This window comes from Gouania willdenowi, chromosome 10 (assembly GCF_900634775.1).
Source record: "Gouania willdenowi chromosome 10, fGouWil2.1, whole genome shotgun sequence".
Lineage (NCBI taxonomy): Eukaryota > Metazoa > Chordata > Actinopteri > Blenniiformes > Gobiesocidae > Gouania > Gouania willdenowi.
In genome coordinates this window covers 40,680,109-40,701,447 of record NC_041053.1, presented here as the reverse complement: position 1 = coordinate 40,701,447, position 21,339 = coordinate 40,680,109, and the positions used below count along the sequence as shown (strand labels likewise).

At 41.0% G+C, this 21,339-nt stretch overlaps 2 protein-coding genes across 2 annotated transcripts; both read right to left on the bottom strand.

The window, feature by feature from the left end:
- Nucleotides 1-1,526: 1,526 nt before the first annotated feature.
- On the bottom strand, nt 1,527-7,053 carry exosc3 (exosome component 3). Its single transcript, XM_028459770.1, has 4 exons — nt 6,809-7,053; nt 5,896-6,045; nt 5,641-5,792; nt 1,527-1,798 (listed from the first exon to the last, which is right to left on the bottom strand). The coding sequence occupies exons 1-4, from the start codon at nt 7,037-7,039 to the stop codon at nt 1,591-1,593; spliced, it is 741 nt and encodes a 246-aa protein (XP_028315571.1). The 5' UTR covers nt 7,040-7,053; the 3' UTR covers nt 1,527-1,590.
- A 3,559-nt stretch (nt 7,054-10,612) lies between these two features.
- Nucleotides 10,613-20,460, bottom strand: tgfbi (transforming growth factor, beta-induced). Its single transcript, XM_028459372.1, has 17 exons — nt 20,277-20,460; nt 19,389-19,487; nt 16,184-16,248; nt 15,937-16,094; nt 15,699-15,863; nt 15,488-15,634; nt 15,065-15,206; nt 14,773-14,985; nt 14,126-14,263; nt 13,615-13,757; nt 13,397-13,533; nt 12,702-12,832; nt 11,272-11,396; nt 11,091-11,193; nt 10,948-11,012; nt 10,846-10,870; nt 10,613-10,767 (listed from the first exon to the last, which is right to left on the bottom strand). The coding sequence occupies exons 1-17, from the start codon at nt 20,438-20,440 to the stop codon at nt 10,712-10,714; spliced, it is 2,076 nt and encodes a 691-aa protein (XP_028315173.1). The 5' UTR covers nt 20,441-20,460; the 3' UTR covers nt 10,613-10,711.
- Between the last annotated feature and the right edge of the window lie 879 nt (nt 20,461-21,339).

The following is a 21,339-nucleotide window of genomic DNA, read 5'->3' as shown; positions in this document are numbered from 1 at the left end:
TTTCTGATGCAAAATGTTACACAGACTCATTTATTAACAAACAGCTGATCAATATGTGAAACTCATTAATCATCAAACTGAGCTTTAAATGTTGTTCTGAGAAGTAAAAGCAGTGACTCCTAAAACTAGTATTTTTATACATTATAAGCTATAATATATATGTATATATATATATGAAATAAGTTTTCTATATCGCCAAAATAGAAAACTCGATACATCTTGAATCTCGATATATCGCCCAGCCCTAATTCCTAAATTATAAAACAGCTTAAATAAAAACAAATGTGTATATGAATCACATGTGTTTATTTAATATACTTACAGTTTATATACAAGTCAACACGTTACATATTTACTGTTAATTTCACATTGTCTTTAAGTTAGACATTAACATTTTATTTTATTAGATATATTATAATTTCTCATACTCACTCATGTGGTTCTCTGATATTCACTAATGACTTATTAGACATTTATTACAGACTTTACATTATTTAACACTTTATAAACAGTGTATATTTGTGGAGCTTGTGATTGGCTGATTTTTCATGGTGACTTACGTGGTTCCTTCTGCTGTGGTAGACGTTATAATATCAGTTATTAATCTAAAAGAATGTGTAACTGTCACAAACTTTGTCACATTTTACAACGTATTTACACCAGTTCTTAGTTTTTTTTCACCGGAACGTCTTCATTCATCATCTCTGTTCTGAGTTGTTTCCGGGTTTGTTGCTGATGTCAGCACTAATCTCGCAGGTGGAAGTTCTCGCGAGGCCAGTGACGGCGTTCAGTTTAGTAAGGCATCTTTTAATTATTATTACATTAAAATATGTGATATTTACGGGAAAATACTAATACGGGAAGATGGAGGTTAAGAGGGGTAAAATACGGGAGTTTCCCGGCCAAAACGGGATACTTGACAGGTATGGGTATGTGTGATGTTGTCCTTAAACGTGGGTGACGATTGAGTGTCAGAATTTTTTTCTTGAATTTGTAAAAAAAAAAATATACACTACAAAATATAAGATTTTCAGATCTCAGGAAGTGAATTCCATAATTTTACCATCGAGGAAAATTGGAGGTTCTAGTAGTTTCCTTTGATCTTTGTTACTTTTGTCTTCAAAGCTGTGAATAAACGGAACTTTACTATGAAAGTTTTCATTTAACTAGTAAAAAAAAAAAATTCTGTGATTGACAGCTGTTTGTTCTGAGTGATGAAATGATTTAAAAATTAAACAATGATGCACTTTACTGTGAAGGGATTGTTGGTTGATCTGTTATTGGATTAAATCAGGGGTTTTCCGACCTCAGGGTCGCCTGGAATGTGTAAAAATAACTACTCATTGGAAATATATATATATAAAATTATCATTCCTTTTCAAATTAAAACACTTAACTTTCTCAAATATAACTAAAATAAAATGTAAATAGAAGACAAAATGTTAATATAAAATGCAGTATAAAAAGAAGATATAAAAATGGGGTCACAATCCGAAAAAGGTTGGGAATGATGATGAGAATGTGGGTTGATTGGAAGTGTCTTTTATTTTTGTTTTTGTGAAGCGTCCTTGGTGTTTGTAGCGTGTGCGCTCACAGCGCCCCCTGCTGGACTCTCCTGAACAGCTCGTCTCTCTGCGTGGGGGCCATACTCTCACAGCTCTGGATCAAGTTGAACAGCAGCAGCGTTCGCGTCACGTCGGCACAGCGTGCCCACACGCGCCCGTTCATCCCCACCACCAGCTCCCCGGGGAACAGCGCCTCCAGCTGGACACGCAGGGTACTGGAGGGAGACAGCAGCCTGTGGGGGCAGGCAGTCGGGCTTTTATTGTGAAAGGACACTCTACGGTGAAAAACAAGACTAATGCTGTGCGAAATAACAATAGATATATAGCAGTATGATATAAAAACGTCTAGCGTACGATATAACTATGGTTTATATACTGTATCTAATTTAATGTGCGGTGTTGGTCCCACTCTGTAGCTAAAATATGATGAATCAGGCTAATAGCAGTAGCATGTTCCCGTCACCCAGAGATACTAGTTTACTACACCGTGAGAGGAACAGTTACTGAAGCCACGCCCACTGGTCTGATCCAGACTAATCCTACACCATTTAACACCAGACATGAGCGTTAAGTGTTTAGTTTAGAGACACAAAGATGCAGTAAATGGATCCTGTGGTATGAAGAGACGAAATGCTGCTTTTTTTTTCACCCAGATTGGGTCATCAATTAGTCTGGTTACAAACTGCATCACTACAGCAAGAGTGCTGCTCTAGAAGGACTTTTAAAGAATAGAACCTAACCAAACCGTTACTATCATACATAATCATTAATGGAATAAATTTACTACAGGTATGGTTTAAAACCATAGAAGTGACCATTATTGTTGTTTTTCGTGCCCCTGGTGGCATTTCCACACACTTACAAATCAGAACACGTGAAAACAGTATATGTAGAAAAAGTCACAAATGTTCCTTCATTGAGAAGTCTATGCAAAGTTATAGATAATAAAACCTTATTATCAAAAATAATAAAGCCTTAAGCCCTATTTGCACAAGATTATTTTTACCTAGGGCCCACGTGATTTGTAATAACTGCGGAGAATGCCTGTGACGTTAAGCCTGTGCGAATCAGACATGTCAGTTATTTGTAAAGTAAAAATAGGGGGGGGGGGGTCTGATGCGTGATTACGTGTTTACCTCGTACTGAGATTGATTATGAGCATATATGCACGCATGACGTTGGAGGGTCATTTATTTATTACATGTGGTCCCTAGGTACAGTAAGTCTAATCCCGTGTGAATAGGGCTTTAGTCACAACTTTTTAAACAATATTTGGAAAAAGCTGCTGCAAAATAATCAGGCATTTTATATAGTTTAACAATACATCAATCCATATCGATACATCGATTAATTAATTAACGATCCAATTACGTCGATGCACAATGAAAACATTGATCAACACCGTCATCTTTAAGACACGCCTTTATTTTGAAATTCACATTGTACGTCCGTGCCACCATTTCCTGCGCGGGCATAACATTGCAAATGCCACGCGACAACAAAGCTTTGCAACCCCTGCTGCCACCCAAATGTGCCACGCTGCTGCTTCCTGAATGTGGAGCCAACCGCTATAAAACACCAACGAAGAAGAGGCGGAAGTCACCTGAGAGCGGTACGGAACCTGCGTTGTTTACATTGTTGCTCGGCAAAGCGAGGAGTCAATGAGAAAAAAGTAAAAATGATTAAATATGTATCAGGAAATGAAATAATAATGAAAGCGCGGCATCATTAACATGTCAATGTTAAAATAATAATATTATTAATAATAATAACATGTCAGTGACGCCTTTTTCCACATCTGGTTACAGTTTGTTCCAGTGAAATCAACGGTTTTAAAGCCATATTTTTGTATTATTAAAAACATCACACCGTAGTAATTTAAATAAAACTATAGATACTTTTTATCATTCACACAATTCAAAGTCTAACACTATGTTAAATGTTACAGAACGGTGTTTATACTGTTTATTTAATGCCTGAAAGACCTTAGAAATAAAATGATTTAATCATACTTCAGTTGTTTTTCGGGAGTTGATAAACATGTAAATGATTGTGTGAGATGTTCATATAATATCACATCATATCGATCGTAGGCTTGTGAATCAAATTGAAATCATATCGTGACAGAGTTTGTGATATCAGAATCATATCTTCATCCAAACATAGACATTATATTGTGATTAAGCTGGTGATTTACACCTAACATTTTAGGAACATCTGCAGTCATTGGTCGCGAAATCCTGAAGGTACTAAGAAACAGGAAAAGATCTTAATACTTTTTATATATTTAATAAAATATATAATGAATAACAATTTTCAATTCATTTCATGTAATTTTAAGGAAGAAATATATATCAGGATATACCTGTATTATATAAAATGTATTATTATTACAGTGCATACGCTTCGCTTTTCCCACATTTCATCATGTTACAGCCTTATTCCAAAAGGGATTCAATTCATTTTTTTCCTCAAAACTCTACACATAATACCCCATAATTACATGAAAAACATTTTTTTAAATTTGCAAATTTATTAGAAATAAAGAATGAAAATATAACATGTACATAAGTATTCACAGTCTTTGCTCAGTACTTTGTTGTGGTACCTTTGGCAGTAATTACAGCCTCAAGTCTTTAGGAATATGAAGCCACAAGCTTGGTACATCTATTTGTGGCCACTTAGGCTCATTCCTCTTCACAGAACCTCTGGAGCTCCATCAGGTTGGATGTGGAGCGTCGGTGCACGGACATTTTCAGATCCTCCAGAGATGTTCAATGGGATTCATGTCTGGGCTCTGGGCCACTCTAGGACATTCACAGAGTTGTCCTGAAGCCACTCCTTCCATATCTTGGCTGTGGGCTTAGGGTCGTTGTCCTGTTCAACGATAAACCGTCGCCCCAGTCTGAGGTCAAGAACGTTCTGGACCAGGTTTTCTTCCAGGATGTTTCTATACATTACTGCATTCATTTTTCCCTCAATCTTGACTAGTCTACCAGTTCCTGCTGCTGAAAAACATCCCCACAGCATGATGCTGCCACCACCATGCTTCACTGTAGGGATGGTATTGGCCAGGTGATGAGCGGTGCCTGGTGTCCTCCAAACATAACGCTTGGCATTCACGACAAAGACTTCAATCTTTGTCTCATCAGACCAGAGAATTTTGTTTCTCATGGTCAGAGTCTTTCAGGTGCCTTTTGGCAAACTCCAGGCGGGCTGCCATGTGCCTTTTACTAAGGAGTGGCTTCCGTCTGGCCACTCTACCATACAGGCCTGATTGGTGGAGTGCTGCAGCGATGGTCGTCCTGCTGGAAGGTTCTCCTCTCTCCACAGAGGAACCCTGGAGCTCTGTCAGAGTGACCATCAGGTTGTTAGTCACCTCCCTCACTAAAGCCCTTCCCCGATCACTCAGTTTAGAGGGACAACCAGCTCTAGGAAGAGTCCTGGTGGTTCCAAACTTCTTCCATTTACGGATGACGGAGACCACTGTGCTCATTGGGACCTTTAAAGCAGCAGAGATGTTTCTGTACCCTTCTCCAGACAATCCTTTCTCAGAGGTCTACAGACAATTCCTTGGACTTCATGCTTGTTTTGTGGTCTAACATACACTCTTAACTGTGGGACCTTATATAGACAGGTGTGTGCCTTTCCAAACCATGTCCAATCAACTGATTCTACCACAGGTGGACTCCAGTTAGGCTGTAGAAACATCTCAAGGATGATCAGTGGAAACAGAATGCACCTCAGCTCAATTTTGAGCTTGATCTCAAAGGCTGTGAATACTTATGTAAGTGATTTCTTCATTTTTTATTTTTAATAAATTTGCCAAAAATCTCAAACAAACTTTTTTAAGTTGTCATTATGGGATATTATGGGTAGAATTCTGATGAAAAAGTGAGTTTAATCCCTTTTGGAATAAGGCTGTAACATGATGAAATGTGGGAAAAGCAAAGCACTGTGAATACTTTCCGTATGCACTGTAAATCATTATTAGGACATAAATCTACCTATATATCATGATATAACATTTTCTCCATATCACAGCACTACACAGGACATTACCTTCAGAACTTACCTTCTAACCAATCCCAGACAGACAGTGAACATCAGCCCGCCTCCTCCAAATACTCCCATCCCATTAGCTCTCCCGGAGCTGTCCACACACACCAGCTCTGGTTCCATGTCCTTATTGGCTACCACGAACTGAGCGTACACCAGATCTCCCACCTGATTGGACGACAGAGTTGGAATCCCTGCTGTGTGGTCACATGACTTCATCATCCCAGTTAGGGAGAGGGTAACTTTCTCCTCAGAGTGGGCGGGGCCTCACCTGTACATTGGGGCGGTTCCTCTTGGTGGCTCCTTCAAAGGCGAGGTAGGACAGTGAGGCCTGCTCGCTGCCGCCCACGTCCACCTTAAAGACGTCTGCAGACTTGGCCGTGACCACGCCCACCACACACTCTCCCTTAGCGGGGACGTACTGAAGACACACACACACACACACCATTATTTATACACCAATTATTAAAACAGGGAGAGGTTCGTAAACATTGTCACAGTTTGAAGGTGTTCCCACTAACTCCCAGTCGGCCTCAGAACAGACTTTAAAGTTCTGCTGCAGGTGTTTTAACGAGGATCCATCAGTGAGATGTTAGTCAGGTATGAACCAGGGTTGGGGTCAATTATAGCTGTAATCGGCTAATTAATAATTAATTACAATTACGACATATTATAATTGCAATTAGAATAGAGCTGCTACTAATGATAATTTTCACAATCAATTAATCAGTCAATATATTAATCAATGAATCAGATTTTTTCTTAAACAGCTTATCTATAAAGTACATTTAAACCATGCTTAAGCTGATTAAACTGAAATAAAAGTCTCTCGCGCACGCACAAACAAATACTAGCGCGAGAGGGCGCGCACACACACGTGGTAGGCGCGCACACACACACACACACACTCGTGGTGCGCGCATACACGCACACACGTAGTGCGCGCATACACGCACACACTCGTAAAGTCATGTAGCTCTGACTGACTTTTAACAGATGACAGAAACACGTGCGTTTGTTTTCACGGAGCTGCGGAAACACTTCCGGTTTACATCTTGACCAAAAGAAAACTCAAAATGAATTAAGTATTTGTAACTTCACCTCTCTCATGTGATTAAATTAACGTATGAACGCAGTCACGCGATGTGTCGTTGACGGCTCTCTCCGTTACACCGGTGTCTCACCCGTTTCTGCTGTGACTGGATCCAGAACACGTTGGGCTCTTTGTGCCTCAGGACGCCGCCTTTGACCGCCGTCAGCCGGCCTCCGCTCCGCCGCAGCCCGGGCCCGAACACCAGGCGCTCCGGCCGGCGGAGCTCCGTTAGAGTGAGGTTGTCCTCGGTCGGCAGAAAGAATTCATCCCCGGGAAGCAGCACCGAGCCGACCCGCTGCTTCAAATCCTCAATCAGCGCCATGACAGTCACTTTCTCTGCGGGGTTACAGCGCCTCTTAGCGGACAGGAGGAGCACTAACACCTCACTAATATTTACGTCCATTTATTTTCATTCACAAAAAATAAATGTAAAAACACTGACCAAAACACAACAATGGCATACAAATGTAAACGAAAATTACTAAACTAAAACCAAAATAAATCGGAAGCCTTTCAAAAAACAAAATTTCAATAACTGGCATAGACTTTAAATTATTTTATAAATATTCTTAACTCAAAAAAAAAAAAAAAAAACGTGACGTGACGTGATTTGTTTTTCGACATTCAAATTTTTTAATAAAGTTTTGGCAAAATTAAAATGAAGTAAAAATAATAATAATAATAATAATAATAATAATCTTTAATTTTATACTTAATTTTAAACCAAGGGAACATCAAACCAAAACTCAATGTTACCATTAATCCATCCTTCCATCTTCTCCCGCTTAGCCGTTTCCGGGTCGCGGGGGCAGCATCCTCAGTAGGGAGGCCCAGACTTCCCTCTCCCCGGTCACTTCCTCCAGCTCTTCCGGGGGGACCCCGAGACGTTCCCAGGCCAGCCGAGAGACATAGTCTCTCCAGCGTGTCCTGGGTCTTCCCCGGGGCCTCCTTCCGGAGGGACGTGCCCTGAACGCCTCACGAGGGAGGCGTTCAGGTGGCATCCTAATTAGGTGCCCGAGCCACCTCATCTGGCTCTTCTCGATGCGGAGGAGCAGCAACTCTACTTTGAGCCCCTCCCGAATGACTGAGCTTCTCACCCTATCTCTAAGGGAGAGCCCAGACACCCTACGGAGGAAACTCATTTCGGCCGCTTGTACCCGTGATCTTGTTCTTTCGGTCATGACCCAAAGTTCATGACCATAGGTGAGGGTTGGAACGTAGACCGACCTGTAAATCGAGAGCTTCTCTTTTTGGCTCAGCTCCCTTTTCACAATGACGGACTGGTGCAGACTCCGCATCACTGCAGACGCCGCACCAATCCGCCTGTCGATCTCTCGCTCCATCCTTCCCTCACTCGTGAACAAGACCCCGAGGTACTTGAACTCCTCCACCTGGGGCAGAACCTCATCTCCAACCCGGAGAAGGTACTCCACCTTTTTCCGGTCGAGAACCATGGACTCGGATTTGGAGGTTTTGATTCTCATTCCGGCCGCTTCACACTCGGCTGTGAACCGATCCAGTGAGAGTTGAAGGTCACGGTATGTTGGAGCCAACAGGACCACATCATCTGCAAAAAGCAGTGATGCAATACTGAGGCCCCCGAACCGGACCCCCTCAACGCCCTGACTGCACCTAGAAATTCTGTCCATAAAAGTTATGAACAGAATTGGTGACAAAGGGCAGCCCTGGCAGAGTCCAACCCTCACCGGAAACGATTTCGACTTACTGCCGGCAATGCGGACCAGACTCTGACTCCGGTCATACAGGGAACGAACAGCTCCTATCAGGAGGTTCGATACCCCATACTCCCGGAGGACCCCCCACAGGAATCCCCGAGGGACACGGTCAAATGCCTTTTCCAGGTCCACGAAACACATGTGGACTGGTTGGGCAAATTCCCATGACCCCTCAAGGACCCTGCTGAGGGTGTAGAGCTGGTCCACAGTTCCACGGCCAGGACGAAAACCACATTTCTCCTCCTGAATCCGAGGTTCAACTATCCGGCGGACCCTCCTCTCCAGTACCCCTGAATAGACCTTACCGGGGAGGCTGAGGAGTGTGATCCCTCTATAATTGGAACACACCCTCCGGTCCCCCTTCTTAAAAAGGGGGACCACCACCCCAGTCTGCCATTCCAATAAAACACACACAAAACGCTGTAACATTTGAGTTCAGTGAGAGAATCCTCCTTCCTCAGCAGATTTAACCACTTCATTTCATATATAATCATGTTTGTTTTTCCAAATAAAATTAAAGTTATTCTGTTTTGTTTTAATCAAACTTTCTGCCACAGGAAAAGCTGAGAATATTAATTTACAAAGTTTATAAAACCTGACAGAATTAAAGTCTCTTTGTAAGAAATAATTTAACACAAACGGACTTTTCGTTACATTCTCAAAGTTTACCATCTGCCTAATAATTTCCTCTTTGGTTATTAACACAAATATCTCAAAGTGCCTTTTACTTGAATCTTACTATTTCTTTACAACATAGTACAATAATAAATATAATAAAATGCTCAAGGTTATTTTAGCAGGATTTTTAATTATCACTTTTATGAAAGATGGCAAGCAAAAAAAAAAGTGGTTTTGATTTTAAAAAGAAATGTAATCACATTATATTTTCTGTTTTCAGTTCATGAGTGTTTCTCCGATATTAAGAAAATATTTTTTTATTATTATTTTTAATTAAAAACAGTTTATATTTCAGTCTCACACAATAAATATTATCTGAATGTGATTTGTAAAAAATAAATAAATAAAAGTGACGCAAAGTGATTTATTAACACACGTGATCCCAGAGCAACTTATCACACACACACACACAGAAGTCATAGCATTCGACAATTTTAAACATTTTTACATTATTTATATTGGACAATTATTCATGCTGCATCAGGGCCCTAGCTACCACCAACAATATATATATATATATACTGTATATATATATATATATCCACCCTAAAAAATAAAATACAAACCACCATTAAATTGTAGAAAAAGTACGTTACAAACACAATATTCAATAAACCACTAAAACATAGCAGAACAGATTCCTAAAATACAAGCAATGAATATGGAATAATTAGGTTATTGTGAAGAAAAAAGAAAGTTTATATAATGTTGTAAGAATACTAGTATAGTTTATGGGCGTGAATAAAAGTGTACATAAATTACAGTCGGGGCCCAACAAGATGGTTTGTACCCAGGGCTCATGATGTGGTGAGAAAGTGATTCTTAGGTTAACAGTGTGGTTGTGTTGTAAAAGTCCCACTAATGTACTACACACTACAAACTCAATGAGTATATACTGTATATATACTATAGTATGATTAGGATGATGAGTGTTCCCACTGAAGTATACGTCCAAATTTCCCAAGATGCATTTGGAACCTACAGTGTTAAAAAACCTTAATCACTCTGTTGATTCTCCACCTTTATTTTGAAAGTTCTGAAAACATTTGAAGTGAGAAAGTGACCAAATAGAATATCAACATGTGCTCATTTCATCCATAAAACACATTTCATGCCGACATTTCAGAGATTTTCAGAAACCCTCCATTGTGATACTGACAAAACTTCCTATTAACTTCAAAATAAGAGCCCAACTAAAAAAGAGTTAAAAAAAAAAAAACGAATGGAAGACAAAAAGAGATGCTTTTAATTTTAAAAGAGGATGTATGACTTTTAGCTTGAAGCCGGTCGCAGGACCATTTTACGTTCAGCTCCCAATACGTCATAGAGCCGTTGAGTATGACGAGTGTGCAACACCGTGCATACTTAAAACATGTCCCCATATAGTATACATCCTGGTATTTCGCACATACTCAATATTTTTATACTATCATACTGGGATCTGGCTGCTGATTGGCTGACACAGACTCAGAGGCGACTCATTTGTTTCCATCTTTAATTCATGCCGCAGTGTCACAGCCACACACACGCACACACACACACACACACACACACTGCAGCTCTTCATTTCCTTTGACCTCTCACACAGTCATTGTTCTGCTGGAGCGACTCTGGAGAACCTTCTGGAACAGATTATCTGCAGACACATACAAAGTGAGTAAACAAACACACACAAAGTGAGTAAACAAACAGTAACACACATGCGTCAACTCACCGTTCCTGAAACTCTGAGGCTCCGCCTACAAGAGAAAAAGAAGGCTGTTACTGTGTGTGTGTGTGTGTGTGTGTGTTACTGTGTGTTATTTTGTGTCCTCACCCTGTAGGAAGCAGCCGTTCTAAATGAAGCACTGCTGTCCACCTGCTCTTTATCCACCTTTGGAGCTACGCACACGCACACACACACACACTTCAATGAGTTGTGCAGATGTTACACGTGCACATACAGGGGGCGGGGCTTACGCAGAGGTCTGATGATGCTGTTGACGGCGTGAACGACTCCGTTTGTTGCCATCATGTCGGCCTCCACCACGGCCACGCGGTTCACATACACGGTGTAGTTACGCTGTAACGAACAAGAAGGTAATTGGGTTAGCTGGTGGTTAGTTAGTAAAGCTGTAGAAGGGGCGGGGCAGTGACTTACCATGCCCAGCTCTAGCTTGTCTCCTTGCAGAGGGGGGAGGCGGGTGTGAGAGCTCACCCCACCACTGACCAGAAGCCCCGCCCCCAGGTGGAGCCGCAGCAAACGGGAGAGAGCCCCTGGGTCACCTGACACACAGAGAGAAGCTCATTGGATACATCACAATACAGTGTGATCGCCATCATCAACAACACCAACATAGAGGCCTTTACTACGAAGCTAGATTAGTGAAACCTAGAGTTTTCTCTGTTAGCTTCACTTAATTAAACCGACAGAGAGAAGCTGTCCTACAAAGCACGATATCTACTCACTAACTTAACTCAGGTGATTTCATCTTACGTCACAACTGAGGAATAATTCTTTAAAAATATGAAGAATTAAAATCCATAATTCATACCCAAAAACAACACTGTTGCTGCAGTAAAATCAGAAAGTAATTAACTCATTCACTGCCAGCCCTTTTCAGTTTTAGATGATTTTCACTGATTTCTTAAGACCCACAGAATATTTTGTACGATGACAATCTGACATCTGAAAGATTCTGAAAGATTAGACTCTCTAGTTTCATCAGAAAAAATAATTTTGTTTCGTTCTTTTGTAATCAGCAGTTGAATAGAGGAAAGTTTCACACAAATCACCATTTTCTGAAAAAATCTATCAGTGACTTTGAAGCTATTTTTTAGTGTCACCTCAACATTGGTTTCCTTCTAGAAAACTACAAAAACAACACTGAGACCAGGCTTTTGATGGCAACATTATTATTATTTTGTGATCTATGTCACAGTTTAATGGATTTTTTACTGTATTTTGGCATTCCTCCAAGTCTCTCCCCCGTCATTCTCCACGCACGCAACTTCCTCCTCCTCCCGGACATGCCGAGTGTCTCCGCTTGCCGAAAAACACAATTAACGTATATACTGTATATACGTTATATATATATATATATATATATATATATATATATATATATATATATATATATGTATAGACGTCTTTGGCAGTCAACTTTACTAAACCAAAAAACGTCTTTTGACGTCTTTGGCAGTCATTGAGTTAAACAGGAATTGATGAGTGTTAGTGTTAATGATTAAATTAGTAGATTATAAACTAAGAATAAACAGACACTCTGATCAGTTTCACTTTCCCTTTTACCTTGTCTGTGGCTCTGATTCTGAGTTCATGAATTAATTAATTAAGAAGTTAGCCAGCTTCGTAGAATAGCACACACCGATTAAATCCCAGAAGTTAAGGCGATAAGAGGAAATCCAGCTTCGTAGTACTGGTCCAAATCATTTAACACAGCACAACACAACACAACACAACACAACACAACACAACAGACTGGACCAGCAGGTGGCAGCAGACACAATTGAGCACCTGCCGTATTCATACATTTTGTGATCAAACTCGGCTCCGCCCCTTTGAATACTCACGCAGTAATTGGTTGAGCTCGGCTGGCGGCAGAGCGTCGAACGCCTCATTGGTCGGAGCAAAGAAGGTGAGCGTGCTCTGTTGGTTCAACAGCTCCATCATCCCTGCAGTCTGCAGCGCCTCCAGCAGGCGGCTACACAACATTACACAATGTAACACAATGTAACACGTTACACAACATAAAACAACATTACACAATATTACACATAAACACAACGTTAGACAATGTTACACGTTAGCACAACATTACACTATGTAACACAATGTAACACGTTACACAATATAAAACAACATCACGCAATATTACACATAAACAACGTTAGACAATGTTACAACTGTTACACAATGTAACAGATTAACACAACGTTACACAATGTAACACAACATTATACAATGTAACACAACATTATACAATGTAACACATGAACACGTTACATGTTACGCAAGGTTAACACAACAATACACAATGTAAAACATTAACACAACGTTACACAATGTAACACAATGTTACACAACATTACACAACTTAACACATGAACACACACAAACAACATTACACAATGTTACAAAACATCAACACACAAACAACAATACACAACTTAACACATGAACACACACTAACACAATGTTACATACCTTTCACATCATTACCACAACACTAACTCACCAGCCGCAGTGAGAGAACAGGTAAACTCACCTGAAGCGGGCGTCTGCCTTCAGGATGTCCATCAGTGTCCCAGTGGGCGGAGTCAGAACTTTGTCAACTGTTAATAACGAACCATAACGGCCAGTTCGATCGTGAGCCGCGATGCACGAGTTCTCTATACACAGACTCTGAAGACACACACACACACACACTGAGGCTCCGCCCACAGTCACACACCGCCCCTCCCACCCTCAGTGATTGGTCCTTACATTCCTGTAGACGAAGACTCTAAGCTGAAGTCCTCCCAGTGTCTCTAACATCTGTCCATCAAAGAGAGACTTGGACGAAATCTGTTGCTTCAGGATGTGATTGGTCAACAGCTGCTTCATGTCCGGAGTCATGGTAACCTCACCTGAAATACACACACACACACACACACACACACACACAGAGTTCAGTGTGTAAACTGGTCTGATGGTCAAATGAGCTGGTAGAAAAGCCACGAGATATGCTTAGGAGTGAGAAGAGGTGTTTGAATGATGTGTGTCATCCACCTCCTTCTCTTATAGGAGGTGGGAGTGTCCCTGGCAGACGGACACATTTCATCAGCCAATCAGGATTGGCAGATTGAGAAAAATGCTTCCGGGGGCTGTAGATAGAGTGTCCGTCCCATAGTGAGACATCTCACCAAATATTGTGAAATAGAACCAAGCTGCTTTTGATGTGTGTGTGTGTGTGTGTGTGTGTGTGTGTGTGTGTGTGTGTGTGTGTGTGTTTCACCTTTGAAGGCGTCGTTCAGAGGAGCTATCATGGTTAATGCCTCAGAGCCGGTCAGGTGATCGCTAAGCCCCGCCTCCACAAACAACTGTGTCACCGTGGAAACAGGCAAACCCTGAGCCAGCTCCAACAGAGTCTTAGCTACAAGATACACAACATCAACACAACATTATACTAGTGCTTATACTGGTAATTCAAAGTTAACAAAGTCATGTGACATCACAGATCACATGGAGGAGGAAGAGGTAGTAATTGTTATACTGGTTATACTGGTTGTCATGGTTATACTGGCTATACTGGTTATGCTGGTTATGTTGGTTGTACTGGTTATATTGGTTATACTGGCTATACTGGTTATGCTGGTTATGCTGGTTGTGTTGGTTGTACTGGTTATATTGGTTATACTGGCTATACTGGCTATACTGGCTATACTGGCTATACTGGCTATACTGGCTATGCTGGTTATGTTGGTTGTACTGGTTGTGTTGGTTATACTGGTTATATCGGTCGTGTTTGGTTATACTGGCTATACTGGCTATACTGGCTATACTGGCTATGCTGGTTGTGTTGGTTATACTGGTTGTGTTGGTTATACTGGTTGTGTTGGTTATACTGGTGTTTTCTGTTTGTTGAACTGTCAGGACTGGTACCTGAGTCTGGGATGAGCAGCTCGTCGATGAAGTGGACGACCCCATTGGTTCCCAGTTGGTCCTTCCTGATGACGATGGCTTTGCCGTTCAGAGTCATTTTGTCTCCGTCACAGCTGACCTCCAGCGTGGTTCCCTGCAGTGTCTCCATGGGCGTCCCCGAAAGCACGGCCTCAGAACACTGCATGGTCCTCAGGATGTGGTAGTTCAGCAGGTCTGAGGACGCCCCGACATCAGTGTTACTACACACTAGCGCACGCACACACACGCACACACAGTGTCCCCAGGAGGTCACCTCTCAGTGCTACAGGGTCGCCCAGAATCCGGTTCAGGGTCTCTGGAGGAATCTTCTCGAAGGCTTTGTTTGTTGGAGCAAAGATGGTGAACGGACCCTCGTCCTCCAGGAGAGAGCTGAGCTCGGCCGCCTCGAAGGCAGTCTGACACAACACAGAGTAACACAACTGTAACACAACCGTAACACAACTATAACATAACCTTAAAACAACTGGAACACAATCATAAGACGCGTAACAACAGCAAAATGCAACAAAACTGTAATGCAACAGTAACACTTTGGGAAACAACATGACACACACACACACACACACACACACACACACACACACACACACACACACACACACACACACACACACACACACACACACACACACACACACACACACACACACACACACACACACAATGAGGGACTCACTCTGAGCCTCTCCAGGTCGTCGTCGACCTCGATGATGGCGTAAATGTTGTTAGAAACAGCTGTGATGACTCGGTCCACCACGTGAACGATTCCATTGGTGGAGTGTTGGTCCGGTTTGATGAGACGAGCACAGTTTACTGTCACGATCTGAGAGAGAGTGTCAGTGCTGTGTGTGTGTTACTGTGTATGAGTGTGTGTGTGTGTGTGTTACCCCATTGCTGTAGTGGTGGATGTGGACCTTGGTGTCGTGGTACATGGTGGTGAAGGTGGACCCGTGCTTCAGCTCCTCTGACGTTAACCTCCTGTTCACCATGTGATAATGAAGAGCGTTCAACAGCTCGATGTTCACGTTACTCACCAGAGCATCCAGGATCTCCTGTATCAGGACCACTGTCACCATGGAACCAACCAACATTATTATCGTTATCATCATCACCATTACTACTAACAGCAGGTAGGGCGGCCCAGGCTTCGTTGCTGGGGGCGAAGAATGTGAAGCTTCCTGGTCCTTCGATGTCCTCCCTCAGGTTAGCTCTGTCTGAGTACATCTGAGTGGTCGTAGCCCCCACCACACCCAGAGTGTTGTAGATGTTCACCAGAGGAAGAGCTGTGGACACACACACACACACACACACGCACACACACACACAGAGTTCAGTGTGTAAACTGGTCTGATGGTCTGGGTCAGAGTCGTACCTGCAGGACATCCTTTCTCTCCAGGAATCTTCTCGTACCCAGGACAGCACTCATAGGTGATCACTCTGTAGGACACATGAGGACATGGAGATATGAGGACCTGTACACTGTGGCCCCTATTTTGAGGGGTGGAAATATGGACCTATGTCCCTGCTGTCCTCACACAGTCCAAATGTTCTGGTTTCTACTGACCAGTAAAACCAGCAGCAGACACTGAACAAACACTAACTAGTCCAGATGCTGGTCCAGGTTCTGGAGTTGTGGGAGCTGAAAGTGGGTTATGGTTCTGCTGATGTTGTTCCTGGCGCTGAACGAGGATTCTTCTTCTCTCAGAGGAAATGAAAGTGAAACAGCAGCTCTGTTTGTCCTCCACGCCTCATTACATTACACCTCCCAGTGAGAAGAACCCAGCCTGTACTGGTCCTGATCCTGGTCCTGATCTAGTCTGAATCAGGTTTATCATGATTTAGTTTGATGGTTCACTTTAACTTTAACCAGGAGAGAGGATTAACAGTCTGTGCTCCAATCAGCAACCAGTTAAAAACCCCTGAACCAATCAGAAACCTCGACACGACTGATGTCCCCGCAGGGCCCAGGAAACCTGTGTGTGTAACACACACACACACACACACACACACACACACACACACACACACACACACACACACACACACACACACACACACACACACACACACACAGACTGTTTTCCTTCTAATAAACGTCAGAGGTCAGAAAACTCCAGGAAACTTTCCAGGAGAAGTGTGTGTGTGTGTGTGTGTGTGTGTGTGTGTGTGTGTGTGTGTGTGCGCGCGTGCGTGCGTGCGTGCGTGCGTGCGTGCGTGCGTGTGTGTGTGCGTGTGTGTGTGTGTGTGCGTGCGTGCGTGCGTGTGTGTGTGTGTGTGTGCGTGCGTGCGTGTGTGTGTGTGTGTGTGTGCGTGTGGTGTGTGTGTGTGAGAGTGTGTGTGTGTGTATGTACGTGTGTGTTACAGTAGTAGCCTGCTGTGCAGCGGCTCAGTGATTTAACGACACGAGCAGAAACAAGAAGTCCTTTGTCAGAGCTTTGTCTGTTAAACTAATAACAATAAAAAATGATGATAATAATATAAATAATAATAATAATGTGTAAAATATGTAAGACACTGACAGTATCCAAGCCCTGAGTGACAGATTTAATGTTAAATTTGGTCATTTTCTGACTAATATTTCTTTTATTTTCAGAAATGTTGTGAAATCATTTCTGGAAAATTGTTCTTTATAAAATTAAACTGACTTCAATCATGTGATTAAAACATGAGAAAACTGTGGAATATTTGTGAAGATTGAATTTGTGTGTTTGGAGGAACTGAAATATCAACAACATTTACAGTGATTCATGGTTTCTCTGTGGGCCACATTGGAAGCTCTAAAGTGTGTATAAAGTGTGTATAGTGTGTGTATAAAGTGTGTATAGTGTGTGTATAAAGTGAGTATAAAGTGTGTATAGTGTGTGTATAAAGTGAGTATAAAGTGTGTATAGTGTGTGTATAAAGTGAGTATAAAGTGTGTATAGTGTGTGTATAAAGTGAGTATAAAGTGTGTATAGTGTGTGTATAAAGTGTGTATAAAGTGAGTATAAAGTGTGTATAGTGTGTGTATAAAGTGTGTATAGTGTGTGTATAAAGTGTGTATAGTGTGTGTATGAAGTGTGTATAGTGTGTGTATAAAGTGTGTATAGTGTGTGTATAAAGTGTGTATAGTGTGTGTATGAAGTGTGTATAGTGTGTGTGTATAGTGTGTGTATGAAGTGTGTATAGTGTGTGTATAAAGTGTGTGTATAAAGTGAGTATAAAGTGTGTATAGTGTGTGTATAAAGTGTGTATAGTGTGTGTATAAAGTGTGTATAGTGTGTGTATAAAGTGTGTATAGTGTGTGTATAAAGTGTGTATAGTGTGTGTATAAAGTGTGTGTGTGTGTGTGTATAGGTGTGGTATGGTGTGTATGAGTGTGTATAGTGTGTGTATAAAGTGTGAGTATAAAGTGTGTATAGTGTGTGTATAAAGTGTGTATAGTGTGTGTATAAAGTGTGTATAGTGTGTGTATGAAGTGTGTATAGTGTGTGTGTATAGTGTGTGTATGAAGTGTGTATAGTGTGTGTATAAAGTGAGTATAAAGTGTGTATAGTGTGTGTATAAAGTGAGTATAATGTGTGTATAAAGTGTGTATAGTGTGTGTATAGTGTGTGTATAAAGTGTGTATAAAGTGTGTGTATAAAGTGAGTATAAAGTGTGTATAAAGTGTGTATAGTGTGTGTATAAAGTGTGTATAGTGTGTGTATAGTGTGTGTATAAAGTGTGTATAGTGTGTGTATAATGTGTGTGTATAAAGTGAGTATAAAGTGTGTATAAAGTGTGTATAGTGTGTGTATAAAGTGTGTATAGTGTGTGTATAATGTGTGTATAAAGTGTGTATAAAGTGAGTATAAAGTGTGTATAAAGTGTGTATAGTGTGTGTATAAAGTGTGTATAAAGTGTGTATAGTGTGTGTATAAAGTAAGTATAATGTGAGTATAATGTGTGTATAAAGTGTGTGTATAAAGTGTATATAATGTGAGTATAATGTGTGTATAGTGTGAGTATAATGTGTGTATAAAGTGTGTGTATAAAGTGTGTATAGTGTGTGTATAAAGTGTGTATAGTGTGTGTATAAAGTGTGTATAGTGTGTGTATAAAGTGTGTATAGTGTGTGTATAAAGTGTGTATAGTGTGTGTATAAAGTGAGTATAATGTGAGTATAATGTGTGTATAAAGTGTGTGTATAAAGTGAGTATAAAGTGTGTATAAAGTGTGTGTATAAAGTGTGTATAGTGTGTGTATAAAGTGTCTGAGATTCACAGAAAATACTTGAGACGAAGGAAGCTTTGTGAGCAGCTCTGTCTGCCTCCTCCTGACCTTTGACCTCCTCCTCCTCACACAAAGACTGCAGTGTGTGTGTGTGTGTGTGTGTGTGTGTGTGTGTGAGAGAGAGAGAGTCTGCAAAAGGCGTCAGTGTGTGAATAACACTCGCCTACACACACACACACAGATCACAGTAACAGGTACACATACAGGTACAGTACAGACACAAATACACACACGCAGGTACACACACACACACACAGTTACAGGTATAGACACAGACTCAGGTACAGACACAGGTACAGGTACAGACACAGGTACAGACTCACGTGGGCTGTCCACAGACTTTTCGGTGGTACCATTGTTTACAGTTGGTGAAGTACTTCCTGTCGGTGCCTTTGATCTGCTGCATGGCACAGACGTTGGGCCTGGAAGTCACAGACACACACTCTGTCAGTCACTGACATATGCCAGTACAAACAGTGGGAAGCTGACCTTTCAGAATAAAAGCTTGAGTTTGAATGTAATCACAGCACGTGTTTGAATGATGTACTTGTTAAAGTATATTTCTAAATCAGTAATTTCACTTGTACTTAAGAACAATTTCTACACCCAACCGTTACTGAGTAAATTATTATTTTTCAATATTTAAAATAATAAACGGACATTGTAAAACTACAAAAAATAAATAAATAAATGACCAGACGACAATCAGATGCATCACATTATTCAACGTAATGCACAGCATTCCAGTTACTTTATATATTTCAGACATTTAGAGCCTGAGAATTGTTTTTCTATTTTTATTTGAATTCATAGGTGTTACTTTATTTAGAAAAATAATTGTACATTTTGACAAACCTTTTATTTTATACAGATGCCTTTGTGGAAAATAAATTAAGTTCCTTTTTAAGCTTCGACATGAGATGTTTACTGTATGGGACCCGTACCAAGATTTATTAACGACAATAAACGTGTAAAGTAACTTTTACTTTGAGTACTATTTAATTGAGCTACTTTTTACTTACTTATGACTTACTTGTACTCGAGTACAATTTTAATCAAGTAACGGTACTTTTACGTGAGTAGATATATTAGAACTTTTTACAGGTGCTGTTTTTCTTTTCTTCTTCTACTGTTTCTCACTAAGTCACTGAATCACACGCACACAGAACGGACCGGAACACCGGGTCTCGGTCCGGTCTGGTCGGACTCACCCCTGCTGCCGGCCCCGGATCCGACTGTGCTGGAGAACGGCCTGGTACGGAGAGCGAGCCTCGGACCCGCACAGAACCAGGACCAAAACCAGGACCAGGACCTGGACTGAGAACAGAGACCACATCCTCATTCTGACCGACGGAGAACCCAAACTAGTCTTCATCGGAGGGAGCGGTTCGCTTTATACAGGGGGCGGGGCCGGGGAAGGGGCGTGGCCCGCACCTTAATATCAGATTTTATTTTATTTTTTTTTTTTTTTTAAAGACAAAGTTAGAGTAAAATAAGATAAGCTGAGATATAATAAGTTAGGCTTAGTTGAGAACTGAGGACACACACACAGACACACACACACACACACAGACACACTGTTTATTAAAGCAAAAAACAGATTTGTTTAAACAGTTGGTTTGTTTTTATTTACATTTGTCAGTGGTATCACAATACAATACACCAGGGGTTCTCAAACTTGGGGTCTGGACCCCATTTGGGATCGCGAGACACTGGGACGGGGTCGCCAGATGCCTTCAACAAACAACAATTTTAGCCATTTTTGCTTATTTTTACCCTTTTTCTGCAACTACACCAAACTTTAATACATTTTTCCAACATTTCTCCCATTTCTAACACTTCTATATCACAGTTCAACACCTTTTCTGCACATTTTTCCACTATCAAGACATTTTCAGCACTTATAAACCCTTTCCACCACTTTTCCACCTAAAGCCAAATATGTTGACCCTTTATTGTCACTTTTAACTTATTTTCACCAGATTTCATGATTATTTTTGCCAATTTTACCACACTTTGAACTATTTTTTACCACTTTTTCCATAAATTTTTGCCCACTCTAATTTGCAACTTTTAACCAATTTCTGTAGTTTTTAAAATCACATTTTACCACCTTTTCCATGATTTTTGATCACATTGAAAGCATTTTATTTCTGATTAAATCAAGGATTTCCATCTTTAAGATGATTATAATAAACAGATAATTGTAAACTTCCTGGAGAACAGTGGATGTTATTCAGATGAATAAATAAGTGTGATTATCACAGATTTATA